The sequence below is a fragment of the Ranitomeya variabilis genome, chromosome 7 (assembly GCF_051348905.1).
Source record: "Ranitomeya variabilis isolate aRanVar5 chromosome 7, aRanVar5.hap1, whole genome shotgun sequence".
Taxonomy (NCBI): Eukaryota; Metazoa; Chordata; class Amphibia; order Anura; family Dendrobatidae; genus Ranitomeya; species Ranitomeya variabilis.
The window spans coordinates 25715146-25731592 of record NC_135238.1 but is presented as its reverse complement, the minus strand read 5'-3'; the positions used below and the strand labels follow the sequence as shown (position 1 = coordinate 25731592).

The window sequence follows — 16447 nt, the reverse complement described above, 5'->3', positions numbered from 1 at the left end:
TGTTCCCGGTATACACCGGATCTTGTGGGGTGTTCCCGGTATACGCCAGATCTTGGGGGGTCTTCCCAGTATATGCCGGATCTTGTGGGGTCTTTCCGGTATACGGCAGGTCTTGTGGGGTGTTCCCGGTATAAGGCAAGTCTTGTGGGGTCTTCCCGGTATACGGCAGGTCTTGTGGTGTTTTCCTGGTATACGGCAGGTCCTGTGGGGTGTTCTCGGTATACAGCAGGTTCTTTTGGGGTGTTCCCAGTATACGCCGGGTCTTGTGGGGTGTTCCCGGTATACGGCAGGTCTTGTGGGGTGTTCCCGGTATACGCCGGGTCTTGTGGGGTGTTCCCGGTATACGCCGGGACTCGTGGGGTGTTCCCGGTGTACACCGGGTCTTGTGGGGTGTTCCCGGTATACGCCGGGTCTTGTGGGGTGTTTCCGGTATACGCCGGGTCTTGTGGGGTGTTTCCGGTATACGCCGGGTCTTGTGGGGTGTTTCCGGTATACGCCGGGTCTTGTGGGGTGTTTCCGGTATACGCCGGGTCTCGTGGGGTGTTTCCGGTATATGGCAGGTCTGGTGGGGGGTTCTAGGTATTTGATTGGTTTGTGGGGTCATTTCAGTATATAGCTCGTTTTGTGAATTGTTTCCGTTCATATCTATCAAAAATCGTCCAAGGAAGGAGAACCAGTGAACTTGGGATAGGGGCATGGAAGACCAAGCAAGGTTTATTATTTTGCAAGGGATGGCAATTCCCTTGACTTCCTGTGTGTTCGCCCCTTAAGGATTAGTAAATCCAGTATCTTCTGGAGACATTTGGGAACCTATACACAGGTCCTGTCCTTTTCACTAGGACACATGAAAAGAACCAAAGACAAATATAAATGGAATCCTAGACTACAAAACCAAAACCAAGACACAAGGATTCCTAAAATATAACTTTTAATATATAAAGTTAAAATGACAAAGTTCTATGATTGAGGACAACACAATGAAATAAATACCAGCAGGGGAAGCATATCCCATGGCAGCCATATTCCATGCGGCTACAGTAGTCATTCCGCCGTAACAGGCGCTCTTACTCATCTGATTAATCGGAATCCTTCAACGGCATAGCAGACCAAATCAGCCAACGATAAGCCTCTCCATAGGATAGTTATTTCTTGGATAAAAAATTAGTAGACCACCGTAATTAGCAAATATGGTATGCAGTGTGTCTGGAGGGGCTCTGTTTGATTGAACGGCTCTGTGTTAATGAGAGAATAATACCTTTCTTCTTTATACTCTATAAAAATTATATATTTGTATACGAAAACCTTACTAAGGGCCCCCAGCCTGTTGGCTATACAACTATTTTTGTTTTTTTTGTTTAGTTTGTTTTTTCTAATTTTTTCTGATTTTCTTTATAAACTATTTTGCTAATTTTTTATAATAGGTTCATTATGGTATTACTGTGATCTGGGTGGTCCTTTTTGATTGGATTATTCTGTATAAATAGGATAATGGTATTTTCCTTTTTGTATACTTCATAGATACTATATATAATATATATGAACTGTTCTGTATAAATGGGATAATAATTATTTTTTGTATATTTCATAAAAACTATATACTGTAGATGAATACCCTATTAAGGGTCTTCAGCCTTTGGCTATAACTATTTTTTGAGTTTTTCTGCTGGGTTTGTTTTTTTATTTTTTTCTTCTTATTTTGTATATTTTTTATGATATTTTTGTTTTTTGGGTCGATGTGTTATCTGTGACACTACCTTTTAGGGACTATAGGGTATTTGTAGGGCCAACAGGGCCAGTCTTCGTGGAGCGGGGGCGCCAACCGCAGAAATCTAGGGTGCCTACCCCCGCAAATAGGTAGTGGATAAGAGTAGGGAATTTGGTAGGGGTCAGTTAGTTCCCCTGCTGGTATTTATTTCATTGTGTTGTCCTCAATCATAGAACTTTGTCATTTTAACTTTATATATTAAAAGTTATATTTTAGGAATCCTTGTGTCTTGGTTTTGGTTCACTAGGACACATGCAATTCACACATGAGACATAAATATTTACGTGACGCGTTTCGCAGCCCATGATCTGTCTATCTGTCTATACACCAGTGTACACAGTCATGCTGCTGCGCCTGCATGCAGACGTTTGACAGATGTGCCTGCTCACTACCACGATGTGGCGATGGCAGCACAGCCCAGTGGCACACGGCGCGCCAGAGGCAGCAGGCACACAGCAAACTATTGCGTTTGAGTCACAGCAGGAGCTACGTGGCCTGAACTAGATGGGTTTGGAGATCACATTACAGAAGTGGCAGCGCTGCAGCCGGCTCAGTGTGGGGTCACAGTGAGTGACAGAACGATTTGTTGCCGCCTAAGGCACACTGACAGGTCCTGTGCTGGCACCGCTCCGGTCTACAGCTGGCAGCAGGTTCTTGCGCGCTGCCTTAAAGGGACATTCAACTTTACTAACCTGTGATTTGTATGTTTTCATACAGGGATTAATTTGCTTCAATTTACCTTTTACATGGTGGCCGCATGCAAATGCAAAATATCAGTCAATTCTCCAATGGGCCTTCCCTAAATTCTGGAAATGTTGTGACTGGCTGTAGACCCTACCTAACCGTCCCGTACTAGCCTTGAGCGCAGCTCATTTCTTCAGTGAAGCCTATTGTTTTCGGTCTACAGCTCCAATGCAGACTTATGTGTCTCCATGGTAACAGACTACAAACAAACCCTGATTGTGGATTCTGTAGTCCTACTCTCCTCCATGGGCGACGCATGAATATGGTGATGATTTATGATCCACGCGCGTCTGGTTTTATCATTTTTGCACAGTAACGTCTTTGTTTTTTTTTTTTCAGGACGCACAGGGTCACGACAACAATAAAGATTCTCGTGTGGTCTGGACCAATTCCAGCAGCCACCTCCTAACATCAGGATTCAACCAGGTAGCGTACGCCCCGAGGGGCCACATATCCTCTGTATGCATTGTCTGCTTCCTAGCAAGGTGATACTTTTTCGATGCAAGTCACGGGTCACATAGATGCACCATTGCTTTATAACCTTCCATTATCCGTGAGCAGCCGGTGGGACCAGTTACCGTGGACCAATCTGTAACCTTATAGCTTCACTTCTCTGTTTATTTTTGCTTTTTTTTTCAGGTTTCTTTTTTTTTTTTCTGCAACATTTATAAGCTACAGCTTTGAGTTCTTGGGCCAGAAACTATTAGAAAAAGGTTATGTTGTACAATGGAGTCTGTGGGGGTTGTCGTAGATAGCGAGGGACACAAAAAAGCCTTGGACGCCCGCCAGTTGGCTAGCCCTCCTTTGGACAAAAGTTATATATTGTATCCCAGGGAATTGCAGTTCTGCTGCAGAGCGTTTGACACTTGTTCATCTGTATCAAACAATACACACAGTGGGGAAAATAGGTATTTCATACACTGCCGATTTAGCAAATTTTCCCACCTGCAAAGAATGGAGAGGTCTGTAACTTTTATTATACGTACACTTTACCTGAGGGAGACAGAATCTAAAAAAAAAAAAAATCCAGATTATCACATTGTAAGAATTTTACATAATTAATTTGCATTTATTGCATGAAATAAGTATTTGATATACGGTAATAGAAAAACAGAACTTATTATTTGGTACAGAAACCTTTGTTTGCAATTACAGAGGTCAGATGTTTCCTGTAGTTCTTGACTATCTTCGCACACACACTGTAGCAGGGATTTTGGCCCCCTCCTCCATACAGATCTTCTCCAGATCTTTCAGGTTTCTGGGCTGTCACTGAGCAACATTGAGTTTCAGCTCCGTACAAAGATTTTCTATTGGGTTCAGGTCTGGAGATTGGCTAGGCCGCTCCAGCACATTGAAATGCTTCTTACAGAGTCACTCCTTAGTTGTGTGTTTCAGGTCATAGTCACGCTGGAAGACCCAGCCACGACCCATCTTCAATGCTCTTACTGAGGGAAGGAGGTCGTTGGCCAAAATCTTACAATACATGACCCCATCCATCCTCCCTTCAGTACGGTGTAGTCATCCTGTCCCCTTTGCAGAAAAACACCCCCAAAGTATTATGTCTCCCCCACCATGCTTCACGGTTGGGATGGTGTTCTTGGGGTTGTACTCATCCTTCTTCTTCCTCCAAACAAGGCGAGTGGAGATGGTACCAAAAAGTTCTATTGTGGTCTCATCGGAGCACATGACCTTCTCCCATGTCTCTTCTGGATCATCCAGATGGTCATTGGAGAGCTTCAAACAGGCCTGGACATGTGCTGGCGTGAGCAGGGGGACCTTGTGTGCCCTGCAGGATTTTAATCCATGACGGTGTAGTGAGTTATTAGCAGCAATGTTTGAGACTGTGGTCCCAGCTCCCTTCAGTTCATCCCTTACATTGTCATCTGGTGTTTCTTCCATTTTCTAATAATTGTTCCAAGAGTTGTTGCCTTCTCACAAGCTGCTTGCCTGTGGCCCATCTCAACCTTATGAAGGTCTACAATTTTGTCCATGGTGTCCGTAGACAGCTCTTTGATCTTGGCCATGGTGGAGAGGTTGGAGTGTGATTCAGTCTGTGGATAGGTGTCTTTTATACAATGTAATGAGTGCAGAGTAGGAGGCTTCTTAAGGAAAACTAACAGGTCTGTGAGAACTAGAATTCTTTCTGGTTCTTAGGTTATCAAATACTTACGGTAATTAAATTGCATTTTATTGCATGAAATATGTAAAAATCATACAATGTGATTTTCTGGATTTTATTTTTAGATTCCATCTCTCACAGGTGAAGTGTACCTACGATAAAAATTACAGACCTCTCCATTCTTTGTATGTGGGAAAACTGGCAAAATTGGCAGTGCATCAAATACTTAATTTCCCCACTGTATATTCAATGAAGGAAAACTGTTCACAGTTCACATGTATACACGAATTACACTCGAGAGCTGTATTCACGATTCTGATGGGTGTTCTTGGAACCAGTCAACAGGCTTGTTGACATAACCTTCACAGCTGAAATCTTCAAATGCAATTTTTTATTTATTTTTTTTACAGCAATACTACACAAGGAGTGCTGCTAGATGTTAGCACTGCACCAGCAGAATAGTGAGTGCAGCTCTGGAGTATAATACAGGATGTAACTCAGGATCAGTAATGTAATGTATGTATACAGTGACTGCACCAGCAGAATAGTGAGTGCAGCTCTGGGGTATAATACAGGATGTAACTCAGGATCAGTAATGTAATGTATGTACACAGTGACTGCACCAGCAGAATAGTGAGTGCAGCTCTGGAGTATAATACAGGATGTAACTCAGGATCAGTAATGTAATGTATGTACACAGTGACTGAACCAGCAGAATAGTGAGCGCTGCTCTGGGGTATAATACAGGATGTAACTCAGGATCAGTAATGTAATGTATATACACAGTGACTGCACCAGCAGAATAGTGAGTGCAGCTCTGGGGTATAATACAGGATGTAACTCAGGATCAGTAATGTAATGTATGTACACAGTGACTGCACCAGCAGAATAGTGCATGCAGCTCTTGAGTATAATACAGGATGTAACTCAGGATCAGTAATGTAATGTATGTACACAGTGACTGCACCAGCAGAATAGTGAGCGCAGCTCTGGGGTACAATACAGGATGTAACTCAGGATCAGTAATGTAATGTATGTACACAGTGACTGCACCAGCAGAATAGTGAGTGCAGCTCTGGAGTATAATACAGGATGACAAATGTACCTGAGTATCATCTGTGTGAACATTCTTGGAATCCCTCCATCAGCTGATCAGATGTTTTATCATCGGCAGCTCATTGTCCTGTGTACACATGGGATGTGCTGCTGACATCTTGATGTTCTCGTTCTCTCGGTCGGTAACGAGCTGACCGCTGTCTTAGGTATATCGGTGCCTTAACATCCACTTCGGACTAAAATGTGTAGGGCTGTATCAACACAAAAACCATTCATCAGACATTCGGTCATTCGGCACCCTTACCCAGCTTCTATGGTCTGCATGAGGTTTTGCCATTTATTCTGATTTATTACTTGTACAGTAGTTGTTGTTGATTTTTCATGTATGATATTGTACCTCTTACATGTTACATTAGGTCCGGGAACGAGAGCTGCTGCTTTGGGATCTTCGTAACTTCAGTCGGCCGGTGTCATCCTTATCGCTTGATGCATCCTCAGGGTAGGAAAACAGACGCACATTTCTTCTTGCATTTGTTTTTTTTCTGCCTGTTTATACCTGATTCGTACAATCGTTCCATTGTCACTGATTCCGCAGCAATTAGCTTTGTTTTCCTGATGAAGATTCGCCTTGGAGCCACTGTTATGTATACTGAATAAGGCAATGTGTGGAGTGTATGTATAATAGAAATGGCCCATGGGGCCCTGGGAGAGAGGTTGAGGAGAGAGTTGGGGAGAGCCTGAACAAGTTTCCCCTCTAAGAGAAAGTCATTGTTGGCAAGTGTATGGCTAGGAATTTGCCCAAAAGTCGTTACGCTTCACTTTAAACATTACCTAAAATGTCTGTCTGGCGGACATAATCTGGTCATATACAAGACATAGCTGTCGGGAGAAGGTTTGCTTTGCAGGCAGCCATCTCTCCTCTCCACATAAGTGGCGTGGCTCGGCTGAGTGTTTTTCCACTGGGGGATCGGAGAAAACCGCTGCCAGACTCCCCTGGCAGAGACTCGTCGTCATTGAAATTCCAATTCCCAATTTTTATCTCTTCCAACATAAATTGGCGGGTTCGGCCAACTTTCATCTAATGTGTAATGGGGTCTTATAGATATTGGATCTTATAGATATTGGGAATCTAAAGGCTGAAACTGGAGGCGTCACCCATTGCGAGAATTTAATTTGGTCCCCGTCCTCCATTACAGCTCATCGGGTGATAAAGTGGCTTTCCAATTCGTCTAACCAATTAGATACCGAGGCCACTAACGACCACAGCATCAAGGGTGTTAAATTGCATTAATTTGGAGGCAAGTGTTCCCATCATAATGGAAACGAGCAGTTCAATTCTCGGTGTCCAATTTGGACCTTCATGGCCGCCAGACTTCACTTCTGTGCCCGTGATCCTGGGCGTCTCCGGCACTTGCCACGTTCGTGGTGCCGTAACGTCGTGGCATCCAGTAAGCGAAAGAGGCGCCTAGTGAGGTGCAAAAGTGAATCCTTGCGCTGAGCAAAGACCACTATGCATTTAATTCCGCTAATTTAAATATTATATAATAAATTGCGTCCCGTCCATGACGCCATTTTTGTGAAACTGTATTTTTACTCCACTTACTATGGCACAGAGGAAGGGCTTTGTGTCTTCTCCAATCGAAAAGCCAGAGAAAACAAAAGATATATATATTTTTTTTTTTTCTTGCATGGTAGTTGTGTATTTCATTAAGAGAGAATGGGAACATCTTGAAATAATGGTTAACCTCATTAGGGGCTTTCATCCAAGAATTCGACGTCCTTCAAAAAAAAAGACAGAATGACGGAGGGGCTTGAAAGTGCAGTTCTTCAAGTTTGACCTTTCAGACTCACAAAGTACTTGAATGTGACTACAAATATTTAAGACCGTTCCTTGTGAAATAAGAACCACGTGCTTCTTGTAAGTCGGACCTAATTCACTTGGCAAATATGGTAATGGATTAGGAGAAAGTCCCCTGGACCTATTTTACCAAATCTCTGGGCCAGAGGGCTTTGTAAAGGCTTTCTGGAAAGCCCATTGAGACACTGTCTGTGCTGGATTGTCTCACAATAAGAATGGTCTCCCCCCAAAGGAGCCAATTCTAGAATCCACCTGAAAAAGCACGGCGAAACCGCTACTAAAAGTGAGCATATTGTACACCAATGTCAAGCTTTTTTTACTGGAAACGTAAAGATGCTACGTTCTGCTATATTTCATGCTAGATGCCTGGCTTGAAACGCGTCGTTTGAGCATAATGAATCTGATGACAGCAGTGGTCTCGCATGCTCACTAACAATCCTCACACTATGGGTGGGCCTCTCATTTTTGGGATCAGTTGTGGTCTCAGCAGCTGGAAACACAGCAATCATACATATCATACACTTCTTCATTGATGAAGAAACGGTCCTCATCACAACTTTTGGCCAAAGCAAAGCAAAAGTGATCTTCAGACATGTCGTCCAGGATTTCGTTGATTAATTCCATGTGTTTTGACCCTCTCCGCTTCCAGAAAAATACAGTGGACAAATCCCTTTCACACAGTTATTGCACATTTCAAAGCCCAGTAATTTTTTTTTATTTTTGGCTGTAAGGGCATGAAGAACCAGTGCGCTCTGGTGAGGTCAGCACAAATAATAACCTACAAAAAAAACTAAAAATGATTGAAAGCCAAAAAGGTTAGTACGCCCCTGGCAAAAACCAGCAAGGAGAGGACGGTTTAGTGGAAATTGAAGATATGAATTTTTCATTCTTTACCCCCCACGTCTGGTTGCTTGCAGCAAATTTTTAAGTGAGAAAAGTGAAAAATGTGAAATATGTGACACAGGTTGTGCAAGAATATTGATGGTGTCTTCCTACACCGCGGTCTCGCGTCTCTGTGGAGGAACGAGCAATGTTTTCTACCTATCATTCATCACCGTAAAGAATCAGTAAGATGTCGCCGCAAATTCACACTATTGTCCAACATCTAAAATGATCGATACTTAACGCGGTACTCTTAATAAAACCAGATCCGAATGTGGAGCACAGGTATTTCCCTTTAAGACTTTGCACCTTTTAAGAATTGACAGACCTCCTGAACATTTTTGAGGCTTCAAAAGCTAAGGAGAGCTTCAGAGCTCAGCCAAAACTTTTTGGAATCAATTTCAGAAAAGTTTCTTGTGCCTTTTTTTTAATATCTCTGGAGGGCATGGCCAAAGGGTTTAGAGAGGCAGAATATTGGGGTGGAGAGGACGGGGAACAGGTGTAGGTCACTCTCCACAACGTTTAGTTACTATCCGGTGCCAGATTCCATAAGTGATCCGTAAGATTAATAGCGTTCCGTAGGTATTGTTTATTCCTTCCTGTAAACCCCAGATAAGCCTGATGGCGGTAGGACAACTACCTGCAGCAGAAGCCTCCCCCTACTATTCTACTCCCTTCCCTCCACAATTATGACCAGACTCCATCAGTTGGTCAATATGACTTCTAAAGTCACATATTGATAGTTCTTCTTACAAACACAAGATTAGCCTTTTCTTGGCTGTAAGGAAATTCTGCAGCAGGAGCTTCCCCACCAGCAATCTCTTCTGCCCCTTATACCTTCCCACCCCCCCAATAATCTCTTCTCTTCTGCCCCTTCCCCCCACGATTATGACCGTCTTCTAAAATTTGATCTATATGACTAATAATCACCCGTGGATATTTCTTCTTACAAACCCCAGATTAGCCCGTTCTTCACTGTAAGGAAACTATCTGCAGCAAAAACTCCTCCCTGGTGTTTTTTCTTCTTTTTCTTTTTTTTTTGCCCCTTCCCTCGTCCTCCCCAATTTTCACCAGCTTCCAAACATTGGCCCTTATGACTTATAAAGTCACGTATTGATATTTTTTTTCTTACAAACCCCAGATTAGCCTGTTCTTGGCTGTAAGGCAACTAGCTGAAGCAGAAACTTCCTCCCACGTTTCTTTTGCCCCTTAGTTCAACTGTACTCCAACACTTCCATGATCGTTTCAACACAACACAGCAGGCAGTTTTCTACGTTGGCGCATGACAAGTGAACTAGTTTGAATAGATTAGCCTTCCCCTTCTCCTTAATGGCTTATTTGAATAGATTAGCCAGCCCCCTTCTCCGTAATGGCTCATTTGAATAGATTAGCCTGCCCCATTCTCCTTAATGGCTTACTTGAATAGATTAGCCAGCCCCCTTCTTGATAATGGCTCATTTGAATAGACTAGCCAGCCCCCTTCTCCGTAATGGCTCATTTGAATAGATTAGCCTGCCCCCTTCTCCGTAATGGCTCATTTGAATAGATTAGCCTGCCCCCTTCTCCGTAATGGCTCATTTGAATAATTAGCTAGCCCCCTTCTCCTTAATGGCTCATTTGAATAGTTTAGCCAGCCCCCTTCTCTGTAATGGCTCATTTGAATATATTCGCCTGCCCCTTTCTCCTTAATGGCTCATTTGAATAGATTAACCAGCCCCCTTCTTGATAATGGCTCATTTGAATAGATTAGCCTGCCCCCTTCTCAGTAATGGCTCATTTGAATAGATTCGCCTGCCCCTTTCTCCTTAATGGCTCATTTGAATAGATTAGTCTGCCTCCTTCTCCGTAATGGCTCATTTGAATAGATTAGCCTGCCCCCTTCTCCGTAATGGCTCATTTGAATAATTAGCTAGCCCCCTTCTCCTTAATGGCTCATTTGAATAGTTTAGCCAGCCCCCTTCTCTGTAATGGCTCATTTGAATAGATTCGCCTGCCCCTTTCTCCTTAATGGCTCATTTGAATAGATTAGCCTGCCTCCTTCTCCGTAATGGCTCATTTGAATAGATTAGCCTGCCTCCTTCTCCGTAATGGCTCATTTGAATAGATTAGCCAGCCCCATTATCTGTAATGGCTCATTTGAATAGATTAGCCTGCCCCCTTCTCCTTAATGGCTCATTTGAATAGATTAACCAGCCCCCTTCTTGATAATGGCTCATTTGAATAGATTAGCCTGCCCCATTCTCCTTAATGTCTCATTTGAATAGATTAACCAGCCCCCTTCTTGATAATGGCTCATTTGAATAGATTAGCCTGCCCCCTTCTCAGTAATGGCTCATTTGAATAGATTCGCCTGCCCCCTTCTCAGTAATGGCTCATTTGAATAGATTCGCCTGCCCCCTTCTTAATGGCTCATTTGAATAGATTAGCCTGCCTCCTTCTCCGTAATGGCTCATTTGAATAGATTTGCCTGCCCCCTTCTTAATGGCTCATTTGAATAGATTAGCCTGCCTCCTTCTCCGTAATGGCTCATTTGAATAGATTAGCCAGCCCCATTCTCTTTAATGGATCATTTGAATAGATTAGCCTGCCCCCTTCTCCTTAATGGGTCATTTGAATAGATTAGCCAGCCCCCTTCTCCGTATTGGCTCATTTGAATAGATTTGCCAGCCCCCTTCTCCGTAATGGCTCATTTGAATTGATTTTCCAGCCTCCATTCCGTAATGGCTCATTTCTAGGCAGAAAAAGGGGCTTCTTTAACTGAAATGATCGCTCAGCCAGCCCCCTTCATACACATTACTGGTCATGTGGTGACATATAAAGCTCTGTCATATGTTTATCCCAACACCAAAGTGAAACCCCTGAGACCGGTGCTGACATTACTGGATAGTGCAGTATATCAGTGGGTTGTGTATATATTTTGATTCTAAAACACATATATACATTATTTTTCTTTTAAAGTGGGTCATCCAGATAGGGGAAAAAAAAAAGTCACCCTTGTTTTTCAGGGGTATGAGAGTAGAGCGAGCTGCAGCCTTATAGCCATATACCGTCAGTAGCTCTCCTCCCATACATGTATGATCAGTTAGGCTGAGCATCCACGTGTTGTCAATAGGAAAATAAGCTCCGGACCCCTCTGGCTGCTACTTCTATTCCCAGAGAACACAAGGTTCGTCTTTTGATACTCTACATGTACAGAGCTCCTTTCCTTTGATACAGTTTGTCGGGGGATAGTGGGGACATAAGATAGTGGTAAAACTCCAATATATGTGAATTGTGGGGGTCACCGCCACACAACACTGAAAAAGTTACATTAAACTACAATAAGTTCCTTGTTTTCAAGAAAACATCTGAACTAAGGAGAGACGGAAACAAAAACGCAGCTACAGACGGTGATCCGACCCTGACCTTCACCACGCCAAAATATTCTGAGAAGGAACAGAATGCTGTCATCCCGAGCAGTACGCCGGGGGGCCGAGTCTAGACCCCCGCACAGGACTATTAGGCCACGTTCATACTGAACCTGTGAGCGTGGCCTTATAGATTTTTTTTTTTTTAAAGGGTGGTAAAAGAAGCCATACTTACCCCTAGAATCCATATGGCATGCTCTGCTGGACTGTCACTGACAGCGGGGCATTGAATGAGCTCTCAGTAATTGTTCAGTTTCCCTGCAGCTCCCCCACAGGAGAGATGAGGCATTACACAGCACAAATTTAAATTTATCGATTACCTGTATAATACAGGACAGGATCTCTAGAGCATCTTTAACCGAGGATTTTCCCCCTCTACTAACTCGGGATACTATCTCTTTTTCAGGCAGATTCTGCTATGGAAACCGCCTGAAAAAGCACTGGCGAAACACTGAAAAGAATGAACTTTTCTATGTAAAAACAGCTTGCTGTGCAAATATTCGTCTCTGAAGCGTCTTTTAGCCACTTCAGGATTCCACAGGTGCCAAGTTGTTAAAAGAAGTGAGCAGACCATTCTTCACATGGTTTCTGCTTTGGTGACACTCTATACTTTATAATAGAAGTAATTGGGAAGGCTCAAAGGATTTTTTTTTTCCAGCATTTTTACTTGGAAAAACCATTAGCAGTTTTTCTTTAGAACTGAATGGAGTTAAAACAACAGCTGAAAACCTCTAGTAAGATTATGTGCGTACAATGTCTTTTTCAGGCAGTTTCTGCCTGGAATCCACCTGAAAAAGCGCAGTGAAACCCTTGCAAAAAATGAACGTAATGCACAGCTTTTTTTTTCCACTGACAACTTAAAGATGCTATGTGCTCATACCCTATAAAAAGACACACAAAAAATGCTGGAAAAATCCTCAAAAAAAAAAAAAAGCAACAACAAAGTTTTGAAAAAGTTTTGAAAAACTTGTCTATTTCGCCCGCCTTAAATAGGTGTGCACATAGTCTTAGGGTGTATGGACCTGGGTTGTCTAAACTGTACAGCCCCTGTAAGATGTATAGTGGGGGGTTCACGGATATACACATGGTATAGGTATAACATATCGGGTTTTGTATTAAATCTGTATCACTTTTTTGTGGTTGGTTCTCTAACTTGGGCAGCAGCTTTTCCAATGTCGTATTGGGGCATGAAAAATGGTGTAAGGAAGCTATTGTGCTCTGCTATCTACCACTGTCAAACTTTTTTTTTTCTTTTTTAGCGGTATTATTTATTGTCCAAAATCCAGATCGGCGCTGTTACTTTAAGCTCCTAAGACGGATCTCCATGTGTTCCGGCTCTTGGTGTGTGAGGTAATGGCCGTTCTGCGCCTGCCCTGGGCTGAAAATGAATTTTGGCTGTTTTCAGAATAGACTTTCATGTCCGCCTGGCCCCCTCTTTCCTCTGTACACCACCGCTCCCGTCCTCCACTGGTCTCCAGGAGTGGAGTTTATTTAGCAGGAGCTTAGCCTGCGGGCCCCAGCCGATCTCCATAACTACCCTAAAATAAACAGGTCACTGCCAGGCCTGAGGCCCCCCCAATACTAATCCAGCCGGGGCAGACGTCGCCACCTCGCCAGGGTTTTGCCCATTGTGCGGCGTTCACAGCTTTAAGTATATGTATATAGATTACAGAGTGGTGAGTGCCCAATTCTGGCACTGCAGCTCCACCTCCCTCTTCCCCCCCCCTTTTCTTCACCTCACCCTCCATCTACGTCCCACCGGGACTGAACTGACCCCATAATTAAACCAGAAATAAGTTTTCTTACCTCACCCGCCGCCCTCCTCCTCCCTCTAATCATAGTTCTGGCAGATTTTAATGTCAGCTCAGAAATGGCTCCCAGATGCTGAGGTTGGTCCAGTTAATGAACTTAAGGCATAAAACCTTACAAAAACTTTTTAACTCCAGGTTTGCCAGGTTTACTTTGTGGCGGCCGCAAGGATCCGACAGCGATCGTCACCCGTCTATTCATGGCGAATATTATCATTTACGCAGATACGTATTCTCCGTCCCCATATCACACCATTACTGGATCCAATATGGCTGTGTAAGGGATTTTCACCCAGGTTTTTCAGGGTAAATATTCCTATTTAGTATTACGAAATTACAGATTTTTATTAAAAAAAACAAAAACGTTTTATGTGCTTTGGAAAGCAGCATAGAAAAAGATTTATAATCATCATCATTGCCATTCAGTAGCCTGGGAAAGCTGGGAGACAGCTAATATGGCTCCAAAAATGATTTTCACCCAGGTTTTTCAGGGCAAATATTCCTATTTAGTACTATAAAGTGACTTTGCTTTTTTATATGCAGCTATGGGACAGTTTTCCAACGCAAAGTTGTTTTGGTTTTTTTTACTGTCAGTTCGTATTGTCATTTAGCAGCCTGGGAAAGTTAGGTGACTACCAACATGGCTTCAAAAAGGATTTTCACCCAGATTTTTCAGGGTGAATATGATTTAGTAATATAAAGTGATAGATTTTTTTTTTTATTTTTTTTTAATTATTTATTTTTTTAACTTTTCTTTTATTTGCTTTGGAAAACTATGGTATTCCTACACATAAAAGGAATGAACTAGCCAACATCACTTCCTAGTATTGCTATTCAGGAGTCTGGCAAAGCTGAGTGACAAATAATAAGGCTCCAAAATGGCTTTTCACCCAGGTTTTTCAGGATAAATATTCTTGTAAGTGGCAGATTTTTTTATTTATTTATTTTTTCTTGAGAAAACTATGGTACTACTACCCATAAGGCTATGTGCACACGTAGGAAATGTGGTGCAGAATATTCTGCACTAAATCTGCATCTCCTGGCAGAAAATGCAGGTGCAGATTTGATGCAGTTTTTGTGCGTTTTTGTTGCAGATTTTGTGCAGTTTCTGTGCAGTTTCTGTGCAGATTTTACCAGTGCAGATTTTTATCATGGAGGGGTGCAGAAACGCTGCAGAACTGCACAAAAGAAGCGACATGCACTTCTTTGAAATCTGCCGCGTTTCTGCGCTGATTTTTCTGCACCATGTGCACAGCTTTTTTTTTTTTCACATTGATTTACATTGTACTGTAAGGCTATGTGCACACGTTGCGGATTAGGCTTAGGAATTTCTGGTGCGGATTCTGCCTCTCCTTGCAGAAAACGCACCTGCGGTTTTTTGTGCGGTTCCGCAGCGTTTTTTTGTGCGTTTTTGCTGCGTTTTTTACCCCTGCGGTTTTCTATACAGGAATGGGTACAAAAACGCTGCAGATTCACAAAAAAGAAGTCACATGCTACTTCTTTTAAACCGCAGTGTTTCCGCAGCGGATTTTCCGCAACGTGTACACTGCATTTTTTTTTTCTCATTGATTTACATTGTACTGTAAATCAATTGCGGATCTGCAGCGTTTCTGCACTGCAAAAAACGCTGCGGATCCGCAGAGAATCTGCAACGTGTGCACATACCCTTAATCACAGTGCGTTTCTGCAGCAGAAAAATCTGCTGCAGAACTGCACTAATTCTGCACTAAATCTGCATCGTGTGCACATACCCTAAAGGTAATGATAGTCACCCAACGGTGCTATTCAGGAGCATTGGCAAGCTGGGTGACAGACAGTATGGCTCCAAAAGGGATTTTTCGCCCAGGTTTTTCAGGGTAAATATTCTTATTTAGTATGATAAAGTGACAGATTTAAAAATTGTTTTTGTTTTGGAACGCTACGGTGCTGCTGTATATAAAATAAGTGATAATCGCCCAACATTGCTATTCAGGAGCCTGAAAAAGCTGGATGTCAACCAGTATGTCTCCAAAAAGGTATTTTCACCCAGGTTTTTCACAGTAAATATTTTTATTTTTTACTATAAAGTGGCCGATTTTTCACAATTTTGCCTTGGAAATCTGCTGCATGTAGCTGGAACGATAACCACCCGGCATTGTTAGCTGGTATTACCATTGTGGAGCCAGGGAAAGCTGGATGGCTACCAGAATGGCTTCAAAAAGGTATATTCACCCAGGTTTGTCAGGGTAAGGAAAACAAATAAAAAAAAAAAAAAAAAAAAATATATATATATATATATATATATATATATATATATATATATATATTTATTATAACCATTTTTATTTATATATTTATTATTTTATTTTTTTTCTAGAGTTTTGCTTTGGAGATCGGCGTGTAAAAGGAACGCTGATCACCCGGCGGCTTTGGCGGAGGGTATATAAGTGAAAGTTAATGATCTAGTTAATCGGCACGTCTCTTGCTGACAAGGGGTTAAATTACAGGCGCACACCGCAAGCCTCTGGCAATGTCCCAGCCCGCAGAGAGTTAATAACAAGGCATAAGAGAGCTTTGTGCGGGGATACAATATCCCAGCATGCTTTTCTGCAGAGTCTGGTTTTTAATTTGAGGCTAGAAGTTGGCGCAGATTTAAGGGGATTGGAAGAGAGACGCGTCCAGAGCGAAAATATTTACACAGCAGCAAATTCCAGCAGGAATCCAGGGGCCGGTGTCTGAGAGCCAAACAAAGGCTTCTTTCTGAGGTCTCACTCCTCCGTATTGTGCTCCTCACTCCTGTGCATTGTGTCCTGCACTCACTTCATTGAC

General features: G+C 42.7%; 1 protein-coding gene across 4 annotated transcripts in view; it reads left to right on the top strand.

The window, feature by feature from the left end:
- PAM16 (presequence translocase associated motor 16) overlaps positions 1-16447 on the top strand; it is a 114456-nt gene that overhangs the window by 34776 nt on the left and 63233 nt on the right. For all 4 annotated transcript variants that reach the window (XM_077274617.1, XM_077274614.1, XM_077274613.1 and 1 more), the window contains 2 exons: positions 2849-2935; positions 6101-6183. In XM_077274617.1, coding sequence (XP_077130732.1) covers positions 2849-2935; positions 6101-6183 — 170 coding nt within the window. The remainder of the gene's footprint in view (positions 1-2848; positions 2936-6100; positions 6184-16447) is intronic.